Here is a 25,961-nt window from a genome sequence, read left to right on the forward strand (position 1 = left end):
ACAAATATAAAATTTAAGATTTATTTCTAAATTTTATGTCATATTTTGACACAATTTATTACTCCCTTCGTCCCTAAATTACATTCCTCCTTTTTATTTTGGGTATTCCAAAATTACATTCCACCATTCTATTTTTAGTAATTTTTTTTTCTTCTAAATATCCCAAATACACTCTCTTTTTCAGTTGTACTTTTAATGTATAATTAATGTATTTACATTCCACTTTTAATGTTTGGTTAGCTAATGTACTTTTTCAGCCTTTAATTTTTCAGAATCATTGTGCAAAATTACAATGAATATGATTGGTTAAAAAATTTCAATTAGGAGCATCTGGTTGGTCCTTTTTTTTGCAAAGGATTGATGACATGTCATGAGTAATCACTAATCTATCTTTATTTTACTCAAAAACATTAATTAATGATTTGTACTTCATATTGCCTTATCTAATTATTGTTATTTGTCTTATTCTTTCCTCCTTAATTCCCATGTAAATTTCCAAATAGGAATGTAATTTAGGGACGGAGGGAGTATTATTTTTCTTTAAAATATTAGAGTTTTATTGTCTAATTACTCCCTCCGTCACTAAATTACATTCATGTTTGTAAAATTACACGGGAATTAAGGAGGAAAGAATAAGACAAATAACAATAATGAAATATTTCAATGGGAAATACAAAACATTAAATGATGTCTTTGAGTAAAACAAAGATAGATTAATGATGTCATGTCATAAATCCTTTGCAAAAAAAGGACCAATAACATGCTTCTAATTGAAAATTAAGAACCACTCATATTCATTAGGTTAGTTATGGGAAGTACAAACTTGAGAAAAACGACGGAGAGAGAAAATAATAGTGAAATTAGGATAGTAAGAGTGAGAAAGCATTAAAAATACAACAGAAAAAGAGAGTTGATTTGGGATATTTGACAAAAAAATATACTTACTAAAAATAGAAATAAGGAATGTAATTTTGGAATACCCAAAATAGAAACCAGGAATGTAATTTAGGGACGGAGGGAGTATTTTTTTTAATGAGGTCATATGCATGTATATATATTGAATATTGATTAACTAACTATATTGAAGTTACAGGGCAATACCTTTATATAGTAAGAAATTTCACAAGAAACTTCGGCCCTGTTCTTTTGAGCTTACGGATAAATAGAGTAGAGTAGATTTCAGCTGATTAAAATAAAGCAGAAGACAGGGCAAAACATAAGTAGTTTAAACAATTTCCTTTATTATTTGTCTCAAATTATATATTTTTTAATTAATTAATTAATTTTTTTTTTATTATTATTATTATTATTTAGGGTGAAACCTTTATTTATGATAATAGGAACAAAAGTCACAGAACCCTGTTTGTAAGAGGGGAATAATCGAATATATAGTGATAAACTGATAATTAGAGAATATATCTATTTTTCTTTAAAAATTCCTCTATTGTATTTATAAAAAAATTTGGTTAAATTTTTTTTTTTAATTTTTTTTGGTAAAAAAAGGTTAAAAGTTAAGAGTTATGCACTAACAACCACTAAGGTCAGGTCAGCCGTCAGTTGCTGACACACTCAAAAGCAAAGCTAAAAAAATGGTGGGCATTTTTCATTTTTCTCTCTCCTCTAATCAAATCCAACGGTTCATATTTCTCCTTTGACTTGACAACTCATAATCAAACGGCAAACAAACCTGACATCTGTCACCGATCCCAATAAAAAAATAAAATTAAAAAAATGGAATCCACCTGATTGTAGAAAAAACCAATTTTCTCTCTCCTCTGATCATCACACTTCTCTCGAGGGTTTTGCCTCAACTTTGACCCCCTCTTCTTCTTCTTTTTTCCCCAAAAAAACCCAGAATTTTTCTTCGATTTTTTCTCATATAAATCGTAATTCTTTTATTAATTCTTCATCAGCTTATTCTTCTTGTTGTTGGGTAAGTTTTAATTTTACTAATTGTTTTGGGTTTAATGCTTTTGGAATTTGTGCTAATTTAATTTATATTATTTCTTAATTTAGTAATTTTTTGTTGTTTTTTTCAATGAAATTGGGTTTATGTGAGAAAAGGGTTTTCATATTTATAAATAAAAATGAATTCTTTGTAATAATTGGGAATCCCTATTACTTTTTGGTGCTAATTGTTTAATGTATTATGGAAGGCAAATTATAGATTGGAGTGATTGTTATTATTTTGATGAATGTTAAAATTATATTTTAATTTTGTATGATTCAGCTTATGAAGTGTGAGACTTTGTTAGAATTTGCCCCTTTTCCCCAATTGTTGAAAAAAATGTTCATTACTTATGCCTTAATTTGGAGAATTAGGATTTGATGAATGGTGGGTTTTGATTCTAATTATGGGATGAACTGGGATTTTACTTAAGAAAAGACATAAATCTTTGGGTAGGTGACTTTTGTGATTTTTTGAAGAGGAATTTGCTCAAAAACTGAGCGTATTCTTTGTTTGACTTTGGAGTTAAGTTGTGATGCTTTGAATGGATACAACATTAGCAACAAGGGTTACTAAGTGCGATTTCAAGATGTTTGGGGCTTGTGATTTTATAAAAGGTTGTTTCGAGGTGGTTCAGGGTTTAGGCTGTAATGAATTACATGCTCGGAAGTCGGTACTATAATGGATAGAGGTGTACACTCGATTTTTGACAATAAGGATTGAAACAAGGGTTGTGTGAAATAATCAATTGCTTCACCTTTTTCTTTGGGAAAGATTGCAAAATTGCCTGGCTAAATTTCAGCAAAATGTAGTTTAGTTTAGGATGCTTGCACTTTTCTAGACTTTGCTGGGATGTTAGAAACACTTAACTTTTGCTGGGTAGATAACAACTTCAATTTTGTGCCAGCTAAATCGGAAAATTGTCATCATTTGAGTCTTGGTTTCCAACACTATGTGTTGTTACACCACAATCACGATTTCTGATATAGTAGCTTTTTTGAGAAATGTATTATTTTTGAATTTCTGAATAATATTGGCATAGGATTCTTGAGTTTTTGAGACTATAATCTGAAATATGATTGTAAATTGGTGCAGCTTGTAAGTGTCCGAGAAGATAACCATCTCAGTGGTCAATTCAGTTTGTTGACAAACAGCATAAATCCTTGGTTTGGAATGCCTTAAGATCAACTTGCCAAACTTGCTTCTTTAAAATTCTCCCAATGGTTACACAAGAGGAAAATGTTGTGCTTGTATCTCCTAAAGATAAATTGGAGCAGAGATTGAGCCCTGATTCTACAATAAATGCTTCCAGTACTGATCGGGAAGCTATTGTCCCTGAAAAACCATCTGAAGATGGATATAATTGGAGAAAATATGGGCAGAAAAATGTCAAAGGAAATGAATATATAAGAAGCTATTACAAATGTTCACATCCAAACTGCCAGGTGAAGAAACAAGTAGAGCGATCCCAGGATGGGCGGATCACAGATATTAATTACCTGGGAGAGCATGAACATGCTAAACCTCATTCTGATCCCCAAGTTCCTGTTCCCTCTCTTCTGTCCGTTAAAGTACAGATACCAGATTGTCCACCAGCTGCTATTGAAGGTAAAGAGGATATAATCTTTGATTTCTTAAGCTTAAGAATTGGTGACATTTTTTTTTAACTACCTCTTCATATTCTCCAATCTGAAGATAAACCATCAGATGTGCAAGCCCGTGCAACTGGTCATTTTCAGAAAGTGGATTTATGTGAGCATGCTATTGTTAAGGTGGCTGATGATGCTACACCTGTACCTCTCACACCATCAAGTCAATCAAGGGATGATCATAGTGAAAACTTTACCCTGAAGAGACGGTATGTTGGAACATCTGGTTCATCCGTATGCTTGCTTTTGTTGGTCATAGTGTTAGTTCTTACTCATCTGCAATTTATGCTATGAAAATCATGAACCAAAACAGGAAGAGAGGCATTGATGGTGTTGATAACTCAGCAGAGAAACCCAGCCATGAATCAAAGATTGTCGTTCATACAGTTAGTGAGGTTGATATCGTCAATGATGGGTTCAGGTGGCGGAAGTATGGACAGAAAATGGTCAAGGGAAACCCTAATCCAAGGTATACACTGTATACTCTTTACAGTTACATGATCCCTGTGAGTCTTAGGATAGACACAAACATGAGAAATCAAGAACTGATAATACCCACAATTGTCACCTAAATTAGAGTTCTGCATCTTTTTTATTACGGTGATATATAGTCCAGTCAGTTTAAAATGAAATTGATTTGCTTATCTGTTTTTTCTTATGCTTGATTGCAGTAAGATCGTGAAATGAAAATTATTAAATGATATGCATTTTTTTCTGATCAATGATCTTGTACTATAGCCAACCCCATTTATGGGATTAAGGCTTTGATTGATTGATTGAATGATCTTGTACTATAGTGTTATGAGCTCTACTGCATTTGACTGTACAATATCACAACCATGTAGGTCCTAGTGTTTTCACTGCCTTATTGCATAGGGCTTTAATATTTTCTCGTCTTTTGCTATGCTTTTGTTCTTAAAAGAGTCGTGAAGATACTGAGAAGGGGAAATATTAGCACTATTTTTCAATACTTGGCGTTCTAAGTAGTAACTTTTAAGTTTGCTGTCCTGAAGATCTTAGGAAAACTGGCAAGATATCTCATTAAAATATACACAGGCATCATATGTACTTTATATTTATAAAACGATCTATTTAATCTTAAATAGAAAGCATCCAACTTTGATAAGCTACCTAGCTTACTCGGTTTTTTGTATGCTCCTCATTTAGTCTTAGCTCTGAAGAATCCTGTTGCAATTAGGAACATCATGGGCTGATTTGGAAATCTAGATCCCTTTTTTTATTGTTTCCCAAATTATTGATCTGACCCTTTTTTCTTGTCTACATATCCCCCCCCCCCCCCCCCCCTCCTTTTTTTTCTTTGTTTGCAATACAAGTTCTTGCACTTCCGTTTCATCCTTCTGTAAATTTTGTGACTTTCCTCTGCTTAGCCCTTGTGGTAGTATATAGTATAAATAGAGTGTAGAGAATTACCTATTGCCTCCTACTACGCTCTAATTTTGGATGGGGTAAGTTTGATGTGTACAGCTATATTTGTACAATTGCAAGGAGGCTCTTAGTCTTAAATCCACCCATACAATGGCAACGAGTTCATCTGGTAGATTCCTTGTATCTGGAGTCAATTAATTGGCCAATTAACTCACAACAGTTGATTTTAGTCTGCTGCAATCCATTGGCAAAAGATGTGAAACTTCTCACTTATGGTCCTTTCAAAAAATCAAATCTGTAAATTATTGTATTCTTTGTCAAATATAGCCATGAATTTTTATTTTTTATTTTATTATCATAATACTTGGAAATGGGTTATAATTTCATATAATTTAGTTTAGTTATGAATCAATCAATCAAAGCCTTAATCCCACAAGTGGGATTGCCAAAATTTATTATGAATCATCGTCAAATTTTTGCCGAATTTTCATTCTAGTAATTTCTTGTCCTGCTTTTGGTTGCAACACATTTAATTTTAGTATTGCTCTTTAGCTACTGTTTAATTGACAAGGGTCAACTTGGGGATTCTCATGTAATTAATTATGTAGTGCCTTTTCTTTTTCATCCTCACCACCTCTTTCATACGAAGTATTTGTAGTGTTTTGGATTTAATCTCTCTTACATTTTTCTGGGCTGTTATTATTTAGGAGTTACTACCGGTGCTCGACTACGGGTTGCCCAGTTAAGAAGCACGTTGAAAGGGCCTCGCATGACCCTAAAGTAGTGATCACCACGTACGAGGGTGAACATGATCATAGTATGCCTCCTATAAGGACTATTCTTCCCCAGATTGCCGGAGCTTCTGTGGGTGACACAGAGTCTAATGGCATGAGTAAATCCAAGTCAGAAGAAGGGGATGCAGTTCAAGATGCTGCAATAACAGGTAAACCCGAAAAAGGTGATTCTGTTGATCCTATTACCAATGAAAAAGAAAACAATTTAGCAATTGTGGTGAGGACTGAAGATGCTATTACTGGATCCACTGAACAAGAAGCCAATCATAAAGCTGAGAGATCTGAACATAAGTCTCAAATTGCTAAGGAGGAAGTTGATCAGACTGATAGTAAAGATCAGATGGTCAAACAAGAGAAAGTTGCTTCAATTCACGTTGATACGAAGCCAGAAGCTGTATCATCTGAGGCAACAAAACCTGATACAACTATTGATATGAAACCAGAAGTTGTATCAACTGAGGCAAAAAAACCTGATACAATAGTTGATATGGAAGTTGTATCAACTGAGGCCACGAAACCTGATACAATCGTTGATAAGAAGCCAGAAATTGCATCAACTGAGGCAAAAAGACCTGATGCAATAGTTGAAAGCTCTCGTGCTGAAGCAAAGTCAAACGGACTACAAAGGCCTAATGCAGAAGCTGTCAACTGCTGAATACGTTGTTGTTGTTGATTGAAGTCATAGCTGATAGAGGATTGTTGTAGACAATGGCATTCATTGACATAGAAAACGCTGTAAGTGGAGGGAGTATTCTGGAGGTGTTTTAAACGTTGTAAATAAATCTAATTAGACAAAGGGGGGCAGCCATAGCCTGAGGAGTCTAATTTAATTATTGAGAATAAAAATATCATAGATTTCCCTTCAAAAGTGTCTCATAGTTGGAAGTTGGAAGTGCTATTTGATTGTATTTAGTGTATTTCCTGTGGATATGTACCAAATGGATGAATCTGTAAGTTCTCTATAGTTTGATTATGGGAAAGACCATTGCTTTGGATTTCCAGATTAAGGACCAATTCAATAATTTTTGGGTTGTTTTTATAAGCTTGGATTGAACATGGTAAACATTTGATGCGATACGAGTATTATTTTTCGGTTCCTCTAACGTCCCATCCTCAAATTTTTCAACAATACTTCTATCTTTCCATGTTTTTTGAAATATTCTTTGAAGTTTCCCTAAATGACCAAGGTACTCTCAAGAAATCCTCGGTCCGAGATGTTCTTATCATCCCTCGGAATGGCATGATCGTAATGGAATAAGCAATGATTTCGCGTAATTAGGATGGGACTTCAGAGTTCACTCTATTAGGATGGGACTTCAGAGTTCACTCTATTAGATTGGAGTGCTGAATTTGAGGCTGAAACGTTGAGATGGAAAAGATTTCTTTTTTCCTTGCTCTTTCATTCAAGCAAAATAACATAAAGGGGAGTTGCCTCCTCGAAACAAAGGGGAGCTTAAGGGCTGCTGTTGCAAACCTGCAACTTCAATAAGCAGTAGAACTAATTAAGAAAATGCATAAGAGTACAAGTTACAACGTGATTTCTCGGCTTCGGATACTATGCAAAGAAATCAATAGGCAACTAACTACATTGCCAAGCACAAGAAGCAACCAAGTCCCTATTCATCCACCCAAGATAAAGAGCTCCATCCCTTTCTTCTAACCTATATCTATCACAATAATTCCTCAGCAGTGTCTTTATTGTGCTATTTACCAAAACGCTCAAAGGGTAAGGCTTAAACCCTGCCATTGTGAAGCGCGATCTCCACTTTCCAAGTAGTTCATGGCGCTCCACCCTCTCGGCTCCCTCACAAGCTATCAAATTAACCACATCCCTAGCTAAACAGTGTTGCTCAACATTAATTCGATCTTTATGAACCCTTGGCAGAGTCACATCCATGGACTCGAACATTGCCATATAATAGTCCAATGTCTCAAGAAAACGTGGCAAGAAAGCAGCTGTATTTGTGTTACATTCTTGCTCCACAAGTGTCACCACTTTTGGGTTCAAGCCTTTAACCAGCCTAAGTAACCGATCCCTGTGATTCTCAGTGCTTACACTTTCATCAGGCATATGATGCAGCATGAAAGCAAAATTCACTGCCAAAGCCTCACCACGCCGAATTCCAAGATCTTTCAACTGAACCCGACAACCTGAGATATCAACAGCATGGAACTCAAACGGAACCTTGAATGCCTGAGCTAACCTTGAAAGCCTCTGGCCAACTATATTCAACCCCCCTCCACGAGCATATGCTGAATATGAGTCATCAATTCCAGTAACCCGGATATGGGGGGCTCCACCAGGCCGGGCTGCAAATGCCTGCAGAAGAGTCACCCACTGGGTCCCTTGACCTATTTGGAAATCGATGATATGGACTCTCCTTTCATTTTTCATAGCTTCAGCAATGGCACCATTTGCGGACATGTAGCCAAACTTAATGTATGGACAGACCTCAAAAAGTATATGCAAATAAGATAAAAGATCTGCACTCGCAGGCTCTTTGCTCTTCAATGCTTTGTAAATGGAGCTACCTGAGGATGCCTGCCTTGCCACCAGCCCTTCCAACATGTATGCTCCTAATCTTTGAATTGGACTACCAGAGACTGATACCATCTGTCTCAGCTCATCCATCAGCCATTGGGCGACCAACTGATCATTCTCAACAACTGCTCTTGCACAGGCAACAAGAACCTGTTTCACATCTTTGCAAGCAAGCATCTCAATCACTTTACCCCAGCTGTCCATCTCCAGTGGGGTTACATGGGACCCGCTCTTGATCATGTTGCTATAACCATCTGTAATATCAGTAGTATCAGGTCCCAGCATCACGTTTTCCAACTCCCTCAGCTTCCACTTCAAGTCACTGCAATCATCTGTAACACATGAGTTACTCACAGGTGAGTTATTGGCGTAATCAGGAGAGCAGTGTTGATCTGGCGGGTATGAACTGGAATCGAGTAGTGATCCAGGGCTTCCACTGGATGCAAAGGTAAGAGTAGACGCGGAGCTAAGCATCATATAGCTGCCAATTCCAGAGGATGATTCCAAAGTGTTGTACTGACCTGGGGAAGTTTTTGAGGTTGCATAACTTTCAGTGTTGAGGTTAGAATAAAGTTGAGGATTCAAAGGCTGACACTGAAGCATGAAATGTGTATCAACTTCTCTCTTAGGCTGATAATACAAACTGTTCGACATCGATGAGCTTAGTACTGCCAGAAAATGTACAGCTCGTCCTTGTGAGAAAAACAAAATTTACCAAAGTTTCTCACCAACAAATCTTATTTCAGAAACTCAAGCGCTCATCCTGCTGGATGTCAACAGGTTGATCTGCCAATGTCCCTCTCGCTTTCAAGCTACTCAAACTCATGAATCTTTGTGAAAGTAATCGAAACCTGCAGAGAACAGAAATACACATTTTTAATTATCCATCCAGAGTGGAAAATATTGTACATCGACCTAAGGAAATATAACATATGAAAGGTAATACATCTGTAAGATAGCATATAGAACACGAAGAAAGCAATGCAAAACCATGAAGTGCAGACCATGTCCAACTCAGAACACCAATTAGTCAATTCGAACACACAACCCCTACCTCCACCGGTCCACCCCCTCTCGCCCACCTACCCAATACCAATCTGTGGTCTTTCATATTGTTAATGTTCCATTTGTCGGACAGACGAATTTGATCTGGGACAAGAGGAATCAGATTCCATGTGTCCAGCACTCTAACTACTTAGAAGATCATACCGATATTTGATAGATACGGGGTAATTAGAAGAAAAAAAACAGTAACTTGCAAGTAAGTTATATCTAGAATAGGTACTCAATCAAAGGAAGACTAGAAAGCAAAGTATCAAAAAGTAACAATTATAAGAAAAAGTATACAATTACAAAGTCTATAGACCAACATTATTCACAAACCTGTCAATTTGACTTAAACCTCAAATGTCCTTGTCCTGTATTCTCTTTCCATTGAAGTCAAGTTGATAGACAACATGTATTACTATGACTAAACAACCAATCTTACACGCACAATTCGGATTCTCCATTCTAGAACAAAAAATCTTGAAAAATCCAAAAAAAAAATTAGAAAAAAATGGCACCTAAATTTAGCTATTACCAACCATTTACTTATGAGATGCCAGGTTATATCTCATCAAAATCTTTCCAAATTCTCTCCTTGTCCAATTCTTACGATGATCGAAAGTGATCGATTTGTCCACTCGAGCAAGAGAATAATCGGACTAAACTTTCGTTACACTTAAAATTGACCTAGAAGCTGACCTATTCTTGTAGGAATAAGGCTTTAGTATTGTTGTATGTTGTCAAAAATGGCCTTATAAATACTTGAACCAAAGGAATTTTTTTTTTCCTGGTTTTTAATTTCTTTTCATTAAACTTTATCTTTAAAGGGGCTAAGAGAATCCACCAATTAAAGAACCTACAAAATCAACCATTTCTTGTACAAAAAGTGGAAATTCTACATAAATTATGAAGGAATCAGAATATCGAAATCAACATTTCTACTTCATTTTAGCTTCTTTATATACCCTTTAATTATCTGGATTCTAGAAACAAAAATTACCAAATTCTTGTCAATGTACATAGAATTTTGCAACCATTGATACTACAGAAAAACTGACATTCCAGGAATCAGGATCTAAGGTGGTGATGATTATGTCATGATGTTGTAAGCTTCAAAAACAAATGTTCAAGCAGAAAGTTTAGTATAACATAAACATATACAAATACATAAACCCAGGATCTAACAGCAACCCTTTTAGCGGGTTTTATTATTTCGTGTGTGTGAGATTGATCAATCTCGTATATTAACATAAAATAATTCAAGTACAGTAAGATGAGTGTGATAATAACATTGAAACCAGGATTTAAATTTTTGTACTTTTAACAGTATGTTACACAACAACAAAAAAATTAATACTTTTTTATCAGTCAAAATATTGCAAAGCATGAAACATCAGCTCAAAGGAAGTAAGAAAATAATTGAAAAGAAACCCAGAATTTTGAAGAATACATCATTTTTAGAATAAAATTGTGAAATCAGATGTTTCTTAGACATACCTTGGTTAGTTGAAGAGAAGAATATGTTGTTTTAAGAGAGAGAGAAAGAGAGAGAAGCAGAGGAAAAGAGAGAGGTGATGAGGGACAGCAATTGCAGAGTGCTATGAGTAAGAATAGCACCTGTGTGGATTATAATATTACCTTCTAACCATAATACCCTTGGTTTCTCACATAACTACTTAAATGCCCCTCTTCACCTTGTATTAAACTTAGACTTGGCAATCCTGACCCGCCCGATCCGAAATTGACCCGAAAACATAAATCCGAGATTGACCCAGACACAAAACTGACCCAACCCATACCCAACCCGAAGTGGAGTTGACCGGAACTTGACCCAAGACCCGAATTAACCCGACCTGAAGTTGACCCATTACTGAATTGGCCCGATCCAAAGTTAGTCTGACCCGAAGTGACCTGACCCAAAGCCTGAAGCGACCCAAACTATACCCGAAATAACCCGGCCCAAAATTAACAAATACTCCAAATGATCTAACTGATTTAGGGCCTAATTACTTTGCCCGAATAAACACTTATCGAAATTAACCTAAATTAAACATTATAGTTTTGTGTGTAGTGTGTATAGTACTTAAAATGTGAGTATAATTTAGTACCCGTAATTCATAATGAGTTTCACTTGATTAGGTTCACTTAGCTTGTTATTGTTATTGTTACTATTACTCTTAGCTTCTTCTTTTAAGTGTTACATTGAATTTTTTTTTTCCACTATTCACTTTATCTAATTTGAATTTTTGACCAATTGATCAATGGTAGTGATCATACATATGAAACAATACAGTCTTGTGTATATAGTATAGTTGGAATTGTCTAATGAATATATTATTAATGTTCAATTGTTATATTTAGGGGCCGTTTGGTTGGGGTTAATCATCAAAGGGAATGGGAATCAACTACCCCCATTCCCTTTGTTGTTGTTTGTTAGACCATTTTCTTCATTCCCTTTACCCCCTTCATTCCCCTAAATCCCTCTAACTCCATTCCCCACCCCCCTAGACTTTCCCATTCTCATTCCCTAGCCACCATCTCACCACCATACCACCACACTCACCACCGGAAAGTCAGCCGCCACACCGCCACTCTACCTCCAATGGGTCGCCGCTCGACCTCTGACGGGTCGCCGCATCTCCTCCAGCGGGTCGCTGCACCTTCACCACCCTTTCCCTCCCCCGTGAAACTTCCCCAACCCCTCGCAAAAACCCTTAAAAATCCCCTTCCCTCCCTGGAAAAGCGTTAAACAACCTTCCCACCACCCTCGAAACCCTAGCGCCTAGGGTTTCGAGGGTGGTGGGAGGGTTGTCTGACGCTTTTCCGGGGAGGGAAGGGGATTTTAAGGGTTTTGCGAGGGGCTCGGCGGGAAGTCGGGAACAACTTTGCGGGGGAAGAGGAGGGTCAGCGAAGGGCAAGAAGGTTGCGGCGAACGGCGACGAGTTGTGGGAGAAGTGCGGCGAATGGCGTGGTGAAATAGGTGGGATTTGAAAAAAAATGGGTGGTTGTGTGGTGGTGATGTGGTGGTTCGGTGGTTGTGTGGATTGGTGGCTTATTTCCATTATTTTCAAAGCAAACAACATGGCAAATGTAAGGGTGTTTCATTCCATTCTCCTTCTTTCCCTCTATTCATTCCATTCCGATTACCCTCTACGAACCAAACGGCCCCTTATACTTATTGATAATTATACTATATTATTGGTCGGATTTTTAAATCGACTTAGACTAATATTGACCCGACTATAATTGACCCAACCCAAACTCAATTCGATCGAAATTTGACTCGACCCGAATTGACTTTACCCTAATGGCTCAACCTGAACTAAACTCAACCCAAAGTGTTGACCCGATACCCGACCTGAATCACCATTGACCCGAATCTGACCTGAAACCCGAATTGACCTGACCCAACACAAATATTGATTTACCCGACCCGAACGACCCGACCTGAACGACCCGTTTTCCAGTTTTAATTGATATTGTTCTCTTTATCTTATTCTTATTATGCGTACTTTCTATATGTTTAACTACGTAGTAGTATTTTTAGTTCGAGCAATGACATGCATGTAATGAGAAACAAATAGAAGAGAGTAACACGTGGCGCATGCATTATGAAACCAATATAGGAGAGTGACATGTGGCACATAAACATCCTTTGAAATGTCTTTAATGTATAATATAGATAGATATGATTATAATGCTCCACTACTTCCATTTTTGGATCTTCAAATGAAATGAGACATTTACATGGAAACGGGAATAGATGCGGGGATGATACTTTATTTTTTTACGTATCAAGGCTAATTACAATTAGAATTGACCAAAAAAATTTATATTAAAATAGATATTTAAAAAATTCACTTTAAGCTAAAGAGAGCATAGTATAGTTATATACGAAGTAGAAATTATTACTTTCTTTTTCCAAATTTAGTGCGGTGTGCAAACTTGTGTGATTATATTCATTGATTGAATCCTTAAATCTAAGGGAAATTAAATCAATAAAGATAAGTTTTGGTTAAATAAAAGTTACATTGTGCATATCTATTTATTCTAACTATTGAACCGAAAATGTTTGAATACTTGAAGTCTTGAAGATTTGCATTTTGAACAATAAAGTTAAGTTTGCAAGCGTCGATGTATATCTATTTAATTCCATGTTGACCTATTGACCTAACCCAATTTGTTCCTACAAATTTGGAATTTAATCCAACTCAAATAAATAGTTACAAACTTACAATCTTTTTATAGAGTTGTTTTTGAATTTTTAAAGATAATTTATGTGTAGAGTTGATTTTATATGGTCCAATTCAAAATAACTTAAACTAAGGGTCTGTTCTCATAGATTGAACTCAGCTGAACTGAATTGAGCTATATGTATGAGAACATACCCTAATTTTATTGAAAGAAGTTATTTACCAGCTTATTAAAAATAATGAAATCATATTTTAAAAATGATTAAAATGAGTGAGATGATGAGCACAAAGAAATTCAGAATATAGTTGCACAAACGTACAAAAACAAAGGCGTAAGAATATAGATGTTGGGGAAGATGACCCACATCAATCGCTAGGAATGAAGAGATAGAGATCTCAGTACAATTTTAGTCTTTCGTGACGTGCTAACTAGTGCCTTCCACTTCAGCCTTCATCTAACGTTAACCTTTTTGTTTTTCGTCTTTTTTTTTCGTAACTAGTATCAAGTTGCTTTCTTAGTTCTTGCTCAAAACCCTATTAGAGATGAGATTAAATAAATGTGGAGTATTAAAAAATATATTTGTATGGAATGTTTTCCATATCGATGGAAGGAGAATGATGCGTTTAGGATTAAGAATTTGTTACCTTCGGGTAAGTTAAGATTAGGTTAACGAGCTCTAAAAGATAAGATTAATTACTTCAAATAAGATAGAATGAGGGCAATAATATATGAACCAATAAGTCCAAATATGATAAAATAAAAGCTTGTAGCTTAGTTCATATAACTCTAGAATGTTAATTAGATAAATGAAAGTATGGCGAATTAGACTAAACACTCCATAGATAGACTTCATGAAATCATGAGCACAGTAAAGATAAAATATGCAAATAAGACTAAAAAAAACCTTTCAAAATAACTTGAATACACCTAAAAATCTTATATAAATGTGATTTATTAAGCTATAAAGATTTCAAACATGACTATCAATTAGAAACCGAGGGAATATCATGTGTTATACACTTATACATCGTATTGCATATTAGGCTCTAGCAATAAGATGTTATATTATATAACCTAGTCCAACTCGATACACAAAGGATCCTACTGTCTTCAACTCTCCCGTTCAAATTGAACTTGCCTAGCTGATCCATACCCAAAAGGGCATGATTTAACTAGCTTGGCATTAATTATGTCATTAAAATTAATCTCAAGATCAAATATCACATTCTAACCACTACATTTCCCATGTGAAATTTTGTAGCATACCCCCTAATAGGAAGCCCTACATTTTCCTTAGTTAAAAAGCGACCGTTAATTGTAGGACAACCGTTAATTAATTGTCATTAAAATTTAATTAAGCATGCATGCATTGATGCATACATAAATAATTAAAATTTATAATATATGTTTTCTATATATATATGCATGGATCGACAAAAAAAAAGGGGGTGTTTAGTATTTGTGAAGATAAGAATTTTGGTGGGGTCATGAAATTTTCATTAATCTTTTAACATAATGAGGAGACAAAGTGAACTTCATGATTCTCCTTTCTTATTATAGCTTCTTTTTTTAGTACAAGTTGGATTTGATTAGTTATTAATTAATCCTTGTTTATTAGCACGTCGTTCCACGAATAACTAGGTGATTACATGCTATGATTTGACTAATTAAACGTAGTTTTGCTATATTTGCGAATCTTTCTTAGCTTAAGTTCGTCATGGTTGATTAGTAATGTTGCTAATTTTGTCCATAAAAATCGAATCAAGTATATTAATTACCGACTACGCATGTAAGGCTAATCATCAGATTTTATATACGTACGATGACTTAATGATTTGTTACATACTTACATATGGAGTATGGACCACCTAAGGTTTTGCAATTGTCATTATATTGTTGCATACGTATATACATGTTACTAATGTTGTGACTTGTACACTTAATGAGGTTAGAGTGCTAGATTGATCTCGATTGAGGATCGATAAAATAATTATACGAAGTACTTTATTATTCATTTTCGCAAGCATTCAAATATACTTTTAAGTCCGTTAAACAAAATTACAAGAATGTATTACAAAGATTTTCTTAGGTATGATTTACTATTGATCAACATTTTGTAAGATGGTATCACTTAAATTAACATAAATTCACATGTTTTAAGTTATTTGGAAAAAAAAAAATTGTTCAAAAAATTACAAATATGGTCTATACCTTCAAATAATTAATTTTATTATTTTAATCCTACTAAAAAAATATTCAAAATATAGCTTCAAACTAGTTAAACTAAATTACAAATATGTATTGACCGTATTGATATTGGCAAGTTTCACTTGAATTCAAATAAATTATTAACTTCGTGGCAAATGATGAATGCCGAAGTCGAATTCATGGTAATCAAATTCGCTCAATTCACTTCACTGTCATTATTAATAAGTTTAGTTGAGGTGATAATGATCAATGCGTACATTTAGATATTGAAATCCAAACAAAGAGAAAACACACTTAATTAATTACTCATTGAATTTATTTATAATATGGAGTAAGTCATTTTCATTTATTTCAATTTTGTGAGTGTGTAGAGAGGATGAATGATACAAAATGAAAAATGATTTAAGGCATTTTGACAACCACTTTTGATTAGAATTCCATAATTAAAATCATGTTCAAATTAGGCCTTGTTCTTTAGAGCTGCTCTGCTCTGCTCAAATTAAATCAGCTCTGCTCAAAAGAAATCTGCTTTCCTCTGCTCAGCTCTGCTCTATTTTCAAATAATAATTAATAATAACAATATTAATAATTAATATTCAATAATAATAATTAATATTGTATTGATAATAATATTAAAAATAATTTTAATAATTATTAATTTTAATAATTATTAATATTAATAATAATTAATATTTATTAATCATAATAATAATTAATAATAATAATTATCAATAATAATATTTGATAATTCAAACTATTAAGAATTAATATTTAATAATATTATTAATTAATATTTTCTAATAATTATAACAGTTCTTTCAAAATAAATAAATAATAATAATAATAACAATCAATAACAATTTCTTTTATAAATATTTGATATTAGAATCACAATGTGTAGAAACATTTTATGTGGGTATTGATGGTTAGTTCATTGAGTTGAATTATTTTTCAAATCTTTCCATACAATTTAGGAATTAAAAAAAAAAAAAAAGGTTGTTTTCAAGTAGTACTCTGTATATCATTATTATTTTTAGTGTTAAAAATATATGATTAAGACAAATTTATAAGTAAAATCATTATTAATTTATTACTCATTAAATCATTTTATTTTAAAATTTTTGTGAAATAAATATAAACCATTATCTTTTTTCTTTCTACTATTAACCTATGTTAAATATGGCACACATATATTTATGTTTTCACTCACCTAAATCAATGGTATATGCACTTAATAATAATAATAATAATAATAATAATAATAATAATAATAATAATAATAATAATAATAATAATAATAATAATAATAATAATAATAATAATGTTGAAATCTGCTTTGCTCGGCTCGGCTCTGCTATGCTCGGCTCGGCTCGGCTCGGCTCGGCTCTGCTATCCTGAAATCTGCTCTACTGAAATTTAATCTGCTCTGCTCTGCTCTGCCCAGAAGCTCAAAAGAACTGGGTCTTAGGCTATGTTTAATTAACTTAATCTGAATAGAAATTATTTTTCAGATCTAATATGATTGTCTAATTTGATTCAGCTTTGGTCTTAAATCTTTTATATAATTTAAGAGTTTGTTAATGAGATCTCTACAAAATCTCAATCCACAATTCTCATACACTCCTTAACCATAAACTTTGCTGCAAATTTTTTTTCCATTGAAAATTAATCGATAGAAATAAAATAGAGAGATTCAAAATTGAGAAAAGTCCTACATCCAAAGAAAATCAAACATTTTCTTTGTAAATGAGAGTAGTTTATTACGGAGTACTACTCTACTTGTTTGAGAAGTGATAAGAGGGATGATGGAGTGATGGACTACATACATGTACATGAGCGTTGACCTAGTACGTTGGATGATGCAATGCGCGGGCATGGCCCGCATGGGTGCGATTTTATTTTTTTTTGACAAAAGATACTATTAAAGAAACAGGATTACAACCTAAACAGGCTGAAACATGAACATAAAAACCTACACACACTAAGAACTAGAACAGGAAGATCGAAGATAACAAAATACTGAAAAGATCGTGCAACAAACCATGAGCTGCGGAGCCCGGACAACCCAGAATACCAAACCACATCCAAACTGTGGACCAAGAGAAGCCGAATGAATTGAGACAGTCGAGATGGACCAAGAGCGCAGAGCACGAACCTTGAAGAGAACCCAAACTGGCATCGAAAGTGACGGGAACTCATAATGGAAATTGTTGGGAGACGAAAGAACCCGAAAGATGCACCCTGTTGCTGAAGAACTAACCTATGACACCATTCCACTCCTAGGGACTGAAAAACGTAACTGCATCCTAGGAGTCTCATAACCAAACCTATAGAGTCATATACTCTAATGACTCTAAGAGAAACCGTGCATCCAATTGCAGGTTCTCCTCTTGCAACTCTACTGACAGAGAATGCAAGAAAATGGAGGATTTTGCTCAACCCAAACATTAAAGATGGGTAGCCTCCTTCAAGATATTGTTTAATAGCGATGAATGACTTTGTCATCACCCAAACTAACAACGGGATAATAGCAATTGTATGAATTCCCATATCATCCCACGACCCAGCAACAAGAACAACACACCAAACCCTTCCCCCAAGACCACACTTCTCCTGTAAACTCCATATGCAGGGAGAACCAACTAACTGCGCAATTAACTTCTCCCCCTGGAGAACTATATTAACTACCAAGGGAACACCTTCACACCCCGACAAGGCTCCAGGTAGGACCACCCACCCAACGAAAAAAGGGTTGTTTAATCTTACAACCCACAAAACCCACAAACTAGGCTCCAAACACCACAACAACACTTCGATATCTTCCGAAACTAGAAGCACTCTAAGATACTCTAACTCATGACTAAGCAGAAAAAGAGAGTTATTTAAAAACAACAAGGCAAACAACCAAACACACAGCCTAAACAAACACAACATAATTAGACTAGAGCAAAACAAAAATTAAAAAATAAAAACAACTAAAATTAAAGAAGCAACCTGGCGTGAAACAGAGGAACTAAAAGAAAACCACTACGGCAACCCTCAACGGCAACACCCAACCCCCCACCCGAAACAATCATCCACATCAACTCAAATTGAAGAACCGTACCCCTCACTGAACCTACCTTTGGGTACGTGAGGAAACCCTAACCCTAACTTCACCTTTACCGTCGGGAATTAATTAACGAAATTCCTTTCGACGGCGGCGTTAAGACTAGCCTTTGGTTCTTGATTCGTAGAAGTAGGCCGCAAAACACTCGACGATCAACCCAAACAAAACCACGACCGAGAAGGACCTCTGAATTCAACACCAAATAGCCAAAATACGAAAACGAAAAGCTGAAAAAGAAACTAATTGCAGGGCTGGGCTCGCCGGCGACGGCTAGGCAGACCGCCCCAGTCGCCGGCGAGCCAGGGGTGGGAAAAAGATGAGCGGTGGAAGCGGTGGATAAGGATGGGGTTAGAGAGAGAAAGGGTCGAGAGCTATTAAAGATGTTTGGAAACATAAATTAAAAGTTTTGTTTAAGTCTTTTGAATACGGAGTATTAAGTATTTATAAATTAAAAGTTTATATTAATTAAGAAACTATAAATTAAAATGTACGGAGTACTCAATATCTTACATTATTACATTTGCTTTTATATACTAATAGCTACAAAGATATGGTCAAAGTATGATGTGCAAGTAGTGCAAAAAGTCAAACTGCCACGAGTAATTTGGGACAGATGGAGTATATATTTCTTGCCTTATAATTAGAAAAAACAAAACTTACATAAAACATCTGGCTCTATTTTTTTTTCTCAAAACTACCTCCATTTTTAAACAAGTTTTATGCACTCCATTCGAGTTTATAAAGTGTACAGCAAATTCGAAGCTATGCTAATCTTGGAGAGCAACCATTTGACATTTATTGCACTGGATAATCTAATATCGTCTTTTAAGGCAGTCGCCACAACGTGACATATATTAACTTGGTACATCGCAACACCAAAATAAGGGTTTGTTCTCTTCAACTTAATTTCAGTTCAGTTTCTAAATTCCTTTTCTCATAAACAATTCAGCTCAATTCAATTCAGTTCCAATCAGTTTAGTTCAATTCATCAAATTAGAACAGTCCTAGTTTCATTTTGTTTTTTCTGGTTTCCATCAACTTTAATTAGGATAGGTTAGGTCCTATTCTCTTAAGTTGATTTGTTGAAATCTGCTCTACTTTACTCTGCAGTGTGTTAGAAGCTCTACTCTAGTCTGCTAAAATCTGCAGTTATATCCGTCATATTATTTGTAATGATTTGACATAAATAGAAAGAATATATGTCTAATCGTTGTAAATAATTTGAAAAGGAGGCAATATATTCTGCTTTGCTCAGAAGTTCAAAAAGAGAGGTCTTATTACTTTTAAGTTCAGAAGGAGAGGGTCTTATTACTTTTAACATTCTACAGAGTAATAAAGCAAGTTTAAACTTCGTTTACATGAAAAAAAAAAAAAAAAAAAAGAAAAGAATGTAGGGTCATGTCCTTTGATGTTCTCCACGTGTGTACTAACGAAGGTCCACCAAGAGGTAGATGCACGCCCTTAGACATAGGAAACGACACAATCAAGACTTGATTGACACATTACGTTTAGATTGATCTTCAGGCGTCCTAAATATGATTCTTACTTTTTCAAGTTATGGTGTTTTTTGCAACGGACAAAATTCGCTACTTCCACTTAAACATCTTTTGCTACAATTAGCTATGTTCATCGATAATTTAAATCTGAAACATGATTAATTTATTAAACTATGTTAATTAAGAGAGAGAAGAATCATATTGTCACACCTCACACTCATATCATATCCTAAAGTTTATGCTTCATTTTTGTTGATATAAATACAATGTACCTAAAAATTAGCGATTTTGATCAACTCTAAAAAGAATAGAAAATCTTTAAAATGTTAACTATACACGTTGAGTTTGTAAAGTTATAAGTTATACTCCATTGTCCATACCTACAGTAATTAATAACTAATCGATAATTAAGAAAGGTTACAATGATGTGTAATATGTTTATGCTATACATTATGCTTTTGTATGGAAAAAAGTTACTTGTCATCAGCCATATAGTCCTTGTCGATTATAAATTTATTTATACTTTGTACAGTATTATACGGAGTACTATTTTTCTATTACTATTTAATATCTTACGGTCTTATCATTACATACATACATACTCCACATATAAAATGTTAACTAATTTAGTTGGTAAAGTTGTAAGGTGAAATTAAAGAATCTACATCATGTTTACACTACATTAATAGTCTATATGTGTCGTCTCGATATCAATCTGACAAAAATATAAAACACTTTAAAATTGTAATTAAACTTATTTAAGAAAACCAAGCTTTTATAAAAGAGGGTGTGGAATGATTTTTATAAATTTACATACAAGTAAGAGTATTATGGAGTACTATTGTTGTCAATTTTTCATCTATAATTCGACTATTATCAATTATCAAATTGGTCATTAAGGTTTAGTAATATTGCATTAGTGAACTCTTCATATCTCTAGTCATAATAAATAGGCCCTTAGGATCTATTATTAATTACTTGTAGTTTGTTACTCACAGTTTGTTTTGATTTACTGAAATGAGCTAAATTGAACTAAATTGAATTGAACTGAACTGAACTGAACTAATATTTTATGAGAGAAGGAAATTAAGAACTGAACTGAACCGAACCGAACTTAACTTAACTTATTAGAGCTGAACTGAAAATACGCCGAAAAGATCATACCCTTATTAGATAGCTCTAGAATAAAAGTGGTTTAAACTTAAAAGGACCCACAATTACTCCATCTATGTATGAGATTGACAAATTAAACCATGCTACAAGTCTACAACTAAACGTCTTTAAAATTTTAATACTTTTGTCCTTAACTCAATTTGGCTACAAAACAAAGCCATGAAACCTACTCATCAGTCATAACTATAAAACTTCATATTCCTCAACTTAATTATGCTAATGTCCAAAAACAAACACTTAATTGTGCGAAAAATTAACTTATTGTTGTTCTACTTAACTAAGCTAAATCTTATTTAGTTTGAATTTATTTTCATCAAACTTAAATATAAGCCATGTTTGGTAATTAATTAGTGTGTAATAGTGGTTAAGACTTAAGAGCAAGGTAATTGCATTGACTGATTTGACTAGCTAGTTATCCTACTTCATATGTCCCTAAATTACATTCTTATTTCTTGCATTTATTCCTCACATAATAGAGAGAAGTAAAAATGTAATTTAGGGACAGAGGGAGTAGATGTTTTGAAGAATATCTAGTTAATTGTACTCCGTAGTAGCTTGTGGTATAAAAATGTTCAGAAAAAATTAGTTGATAATTTGTTCTTGTATCTTTTTTGTTACTTGAACATATGAAATGACAAATAAATGCTAGTATTGGGCTAGCTACAATGTAAGTTATACAGAGTAGTAACTTTAGGATGCGTCAAAGTTGTCATTTGTCTAGAAAACTTATTATAATAAGATGAAGAGAACAAATCCTATGAACTTATAGCTACGATTAGTTTTTTTTGGACATATGCCATGATTACATACGATTAGGGTTTATTTATTTATTTATTTATTTAATTAACAATAGCGATTAGGTTATTAGTAAGCTCTAAAAAGGGGTGAGTTTTTTAAAGTTTGGAGGGAACTATAGGTTTTTAAGTAGTTTGGTGTAAAGTCCATATGAAGACTAAGATTGAAAACATACATAATCATAATGATTATGACATTTTCAATTTTTCATCATATTTCTCAACTGTGGGAATGCATCACCGATTTTAATCAAGGCGTGTATTTTTTAAAAGTGTAATTTTCTCAATCATTGGTATAATTTGTTCAATTTTGTAGTTTAACTTGTACTAATACCATATAAAAAGTTATAATTATAAAAAGATTACTGTAAAATACATGTATGGAGTATATTTACAACTATAACAATGCTAAACATATTAAGGACATGTTCTTTTAAGTTGTTCTGCTTTACTGAGCCCTGCTCTACACCGATTTGCTGATTCAATCTACTCAAAAGCTTAAAAACAAAGTCTAATACTTATAACATGTTAACTACTATGTATAAGTTCATCCCTAAAAAAATTACTACTCTATATACTTAGTACGTATAAGTTTAGAGAAGCGCATATAAATAGAATTTATAATACACCTAAAGGCCAACTTAATTCACCAGCAGACAATGCACAAAACAAACACACATGCGCATATTATTTAAGTATCATGTAACAGTACACTATAACTAAGGGTTTGTTTGATTCACCTTATTTTTACTTATCTAATCTAAATTAATCTAGTTTGATCTTATCTGATTTGAATGATCAATTTGACCAAACTTTGACCTTAAAAAAACGATAATCTATACGAAAAAATACATCAAGTGGGGTCTTGTTGAATTCGTAATAATGTGTACAAGTATTTTTTTTATTAATAAGTGATTTTCATAATTTTTTTCATTACGAAATTAAAGATATTTAGCGATTAAAAACTGTACATAAAACGATAATCTGATCTAAACTTATTTTTTCTGATATGAATTTTTTTTTTTTTTTTTTTCTGAAATAAGTAAAAATAAGGTGAATTAAACAAAACCTAAATCCCACAATATATACAACGAAGTAGATCAAACAAGGAGCGGTGACAAGAGAGATGACATTATGACAATAATATATACTTCAGTTTCATAACTATTACTTATACTTAATTATTTTATAGAGAACCGCAAAAAAATTGTCGTAAACAATTTTTATTTATTTATTTTTTATTTTTATTTATATTTTTTTTTGACAGGGTGGTAAACAAAATTGATCTCGGATAAACCTGCACACATCGAACCCATTATTAACCTATATCAGGATATGAATCTCATCACTTGCTTTACTTTCCTATTGGTATTTCTTTCATATTATGTTAAAAGATCAACTCAATAAAAAATTTAAGCTGATGGACTCCGTATATCCGACGCAAAATATTCCACTTGAAAGTAGGGTTTGAATGAGATTCAAAGTTGTGGCCTTTGTGTCACGCTGACTCCAATACCATGTTAATTTAAAGGATCATCTCAATCAAAAACTTAACCATAACTGATGATTGAAGTTCAAGAATATCTTATATTCTATCACATTATTATTTATGAAACAAATTCATAAAACGTAAATTAAAGCCAACACAATGTCTCAACTCACCACAACAAGAAAAATGTAATGTCCTAATCCCAACAAGGCCAAGAAAAACATTCACACATAACATTCCCATGGATAGTTACGCGTAGGGTGCACTTGTGTACCTAAATTATGCGGCAATTTACCAATTTTATAATTTCATTTAATCTAGTTAGTAATTTCATCCAAGAAGCTAGGGGTGATAACGAGACTGAGCTATTCGTGAACTATTCGAGCTCGATTCGGTCAAAGCTCGGTTAAAGCTCGATTCGTGGTGGCTCGGCTCGAGTTTGAGTTCGGCTCGAGACCTTAACGAGCCAAGCTGAGTTATGCCAAGCTCGGCTCGAAAATTTCGTGAACAAGCTCGTTTATTATTTCCATATAAAAAAATCATGTATATAAATATAAATTTTTTTATCAATAGATATTACACAACAATAAGTTAGTATTTTCATTATTAAAACAATAAACTCGTTATAAAGTAAAAAAATTTAATAATGAACAATAAAGAAGACAAGTAAATTAGGGCTAAGAATAAATCAAGGTTGTTCGTGAACAATTCGAGTTCGGCTCGGTTAACGTTTAGTCAAAGCTCGGCTCGGTCGAAGCTCGAATCATAAAGGTTTGAATTCGGTTCGAGTTCGAACAAATTTAAACGATCACGAGCCGAGCTGACCATAGTTCGGGCTCGAGGCACCTGATTAGCACCCCTACAAGAAGCTAAGATAAGAAAAAAGTGATAATTTAAACTATTAAATTTTCAAGCTTTTGCCTAGCTATATATCGAAGTTCCAAACAATAAAATGACAACTGCCAAAGTTATCATATATTTTGACTTTTCAAGCATTTTGCCTTGTCCTTATTCCGACAATTATCGATTATATTATTTAGTTTCGAAATCAATTAAAGTAACTTTTATGTATTAATAGACAAAAAATTTTACTTATGTTTGAAGATATTGTGGAAAATATGTTTTATTTTTTAAATAACTAGACAAGCTCTCGAGAAATTAAGTGTTTGTTTGGTCCATAACAAAATAAAATAGAAATTGTGAATCTAGCTAAGTTTTTTGACGAAAAAGAAAACTGCATAATTATTCATTTATATAAAAACCATATATGCAACAATGCAAGTGATAGTTTATGTGAGAAACCAACCGAACAACTTTTTTGGCTTGCTATAAATTAATGGAATTGATTGTATGGGATAAAGTACTGCTTCCTACAAAGTATGTTTGACTGAATTGGCTATTTAATTAGACGCATGAATGTCATTTCTTACTAAATTGATATTGCTAGTGAATTATATGAGTTGAGAAGGGCCAAAAATCATTTATTTTATACTGTACCATAAAGCCATACAATTCATACAAACATGCGATAAACACAAAGGCCCTACCTTTAGCCAATGGCCATATCATAGGCTATGACAAAACCTTCTTTAATTTAAAGTACAGTACAATGACGAGACAACTCTCATTTCAGTGAAAAAACACCGCTATAGAGAGACATGGATTGACATTAGAATTTGATTCGAAACTACACAGATGACTAGATAAGAACATTTTCATTGAAGTGCCAAAATTTTAGATAACGGGAGAGCCAAAATTAAAGGTTGACTAGAGATACATATGAACTAGAAATTCATGTTAGAAGTTCCAAGTTATTAAACGGAACTAGTAATTTAAATCATAAAATATCTTAAACTAACAATTAAAAATTACTACATTCGAAGTTTTAGATAACAGTGAAGAAGCACTTTAGCCCGAAAAATCACATGAGACAAAGTTAAAATGGACCTTACATGTGAGGGGGAGTGTTGAAGAATAAACCTCTCAGGTGTCACCACATGTAAGTATCCCACATTGGTTGAAGAAGAGAGAGTTAAACACTTTATAAGGCTAAGGGGCTACTCCTCCTATTACCATATGGTTTTGGGATGGAACCTCCTTGGGCTTTTAAATCTAATGGATCAAAAGATATG

General features: G+C 33.7%; 1 protein-coding gene and 1 pseudogene across 4 annotated transcripts; one reads left to right on the forward strand and one right to left on the reverse strand.

Annotated features, from left to right (window-relative positions):
* The first annotated feature begins 1,764 nt into the window (after positions 1-1,764).
* Positions 1,765-6,875, forward strand: LOC145558288 (WRKY transcription factor SUSIBA2-like). Its single transcript, XM_081619481.1, has 5 exons — positions 1,765-1,933; positions 3,044-3,556; positions 3,644-3,806; positions 3,911-4,066; positions 5,691-6,875. The coding sequence occupies exons 2-5, from the start codon at positions 3,169-3,171 to the stop codon at positions 6,430-6,432; spliced, it is 1,449 nt and encodes a 482-aa protein (XP_081475607.1). The 5' UTR covers positions 1,765-1,933; positions 3,044-3,168; the 3' UTR covers positions 6,433-6,875.
* Positions 6,876-7,230: 355 nt separating this feature from the next.
* LOC145558287 (scarecrow-like protein 21 pseudogene) lies at positions 7,231-10,999 on the reverse strand (annotated as a pseudogene). 3 transcript variants are annotated; one of them, XR_014092424.1, is made up of 2 exons: positions 10,864-10,999; positions 7,231-9,170 (listed from the first exon to the last, which is right to left on the reverse strand). The product of XR_014092424.1 is annotated as a scarecrow-like protein 21 pseudogene, transcript variant X1 (transcript). The 3 variants fall into 3 exon arrangements; XR_014092426.1 differs by lacking the exon at positions 10,864-10,999 and adding an exon at positions 9,703-10,008; XR_014092425.1 differs by lacking the exon at positions 10,864-10,999 and adding an exon at positions 9,374-9,636.
* Between the last annotated feature and the right edge of the window lie 14,962 nt (positions 11,000-25,961).

This window comes from Chenopodium album, chromosome 9 (genome assembly GCF_948465745.1).
Source record: "Chenopodium album chromosome 9, dcCheAlbu1.1, whole genome shotgun sequence".
Lineage (NCBI taxonomy): Eukaryota > Viridiplantae > Streptophyta > Magnoliopsida > Caryophyllales > Amaranthaceae > Chenopodium > Chenopodium album.

Excerpts from the sequence above, each read along its gene's own strand:
- LOC145558288 (XM_081619481.1), top strand. The coding sequence starts at position 3,169 with ATGGTTACACAAGAGGAAAATGTTGTGCTTGTATCTCCTAAAGATAAA. Across the intron at positions 3,557-3,643 it reads TCCACCAGCTGCTATTGAAG|ATAAACCATCAGATGTGCAA; the intron begins GTAAAGAGGATA and ends TCCAATCTGAAG. Across the intron at positions 3,807-3,910 it reads AACTTTACCCTGAAGAGACG|GAAGAGAGGCATTGATGGTG; the intron begins GTATGTTGGAAC and ends GAACCAAAACAG.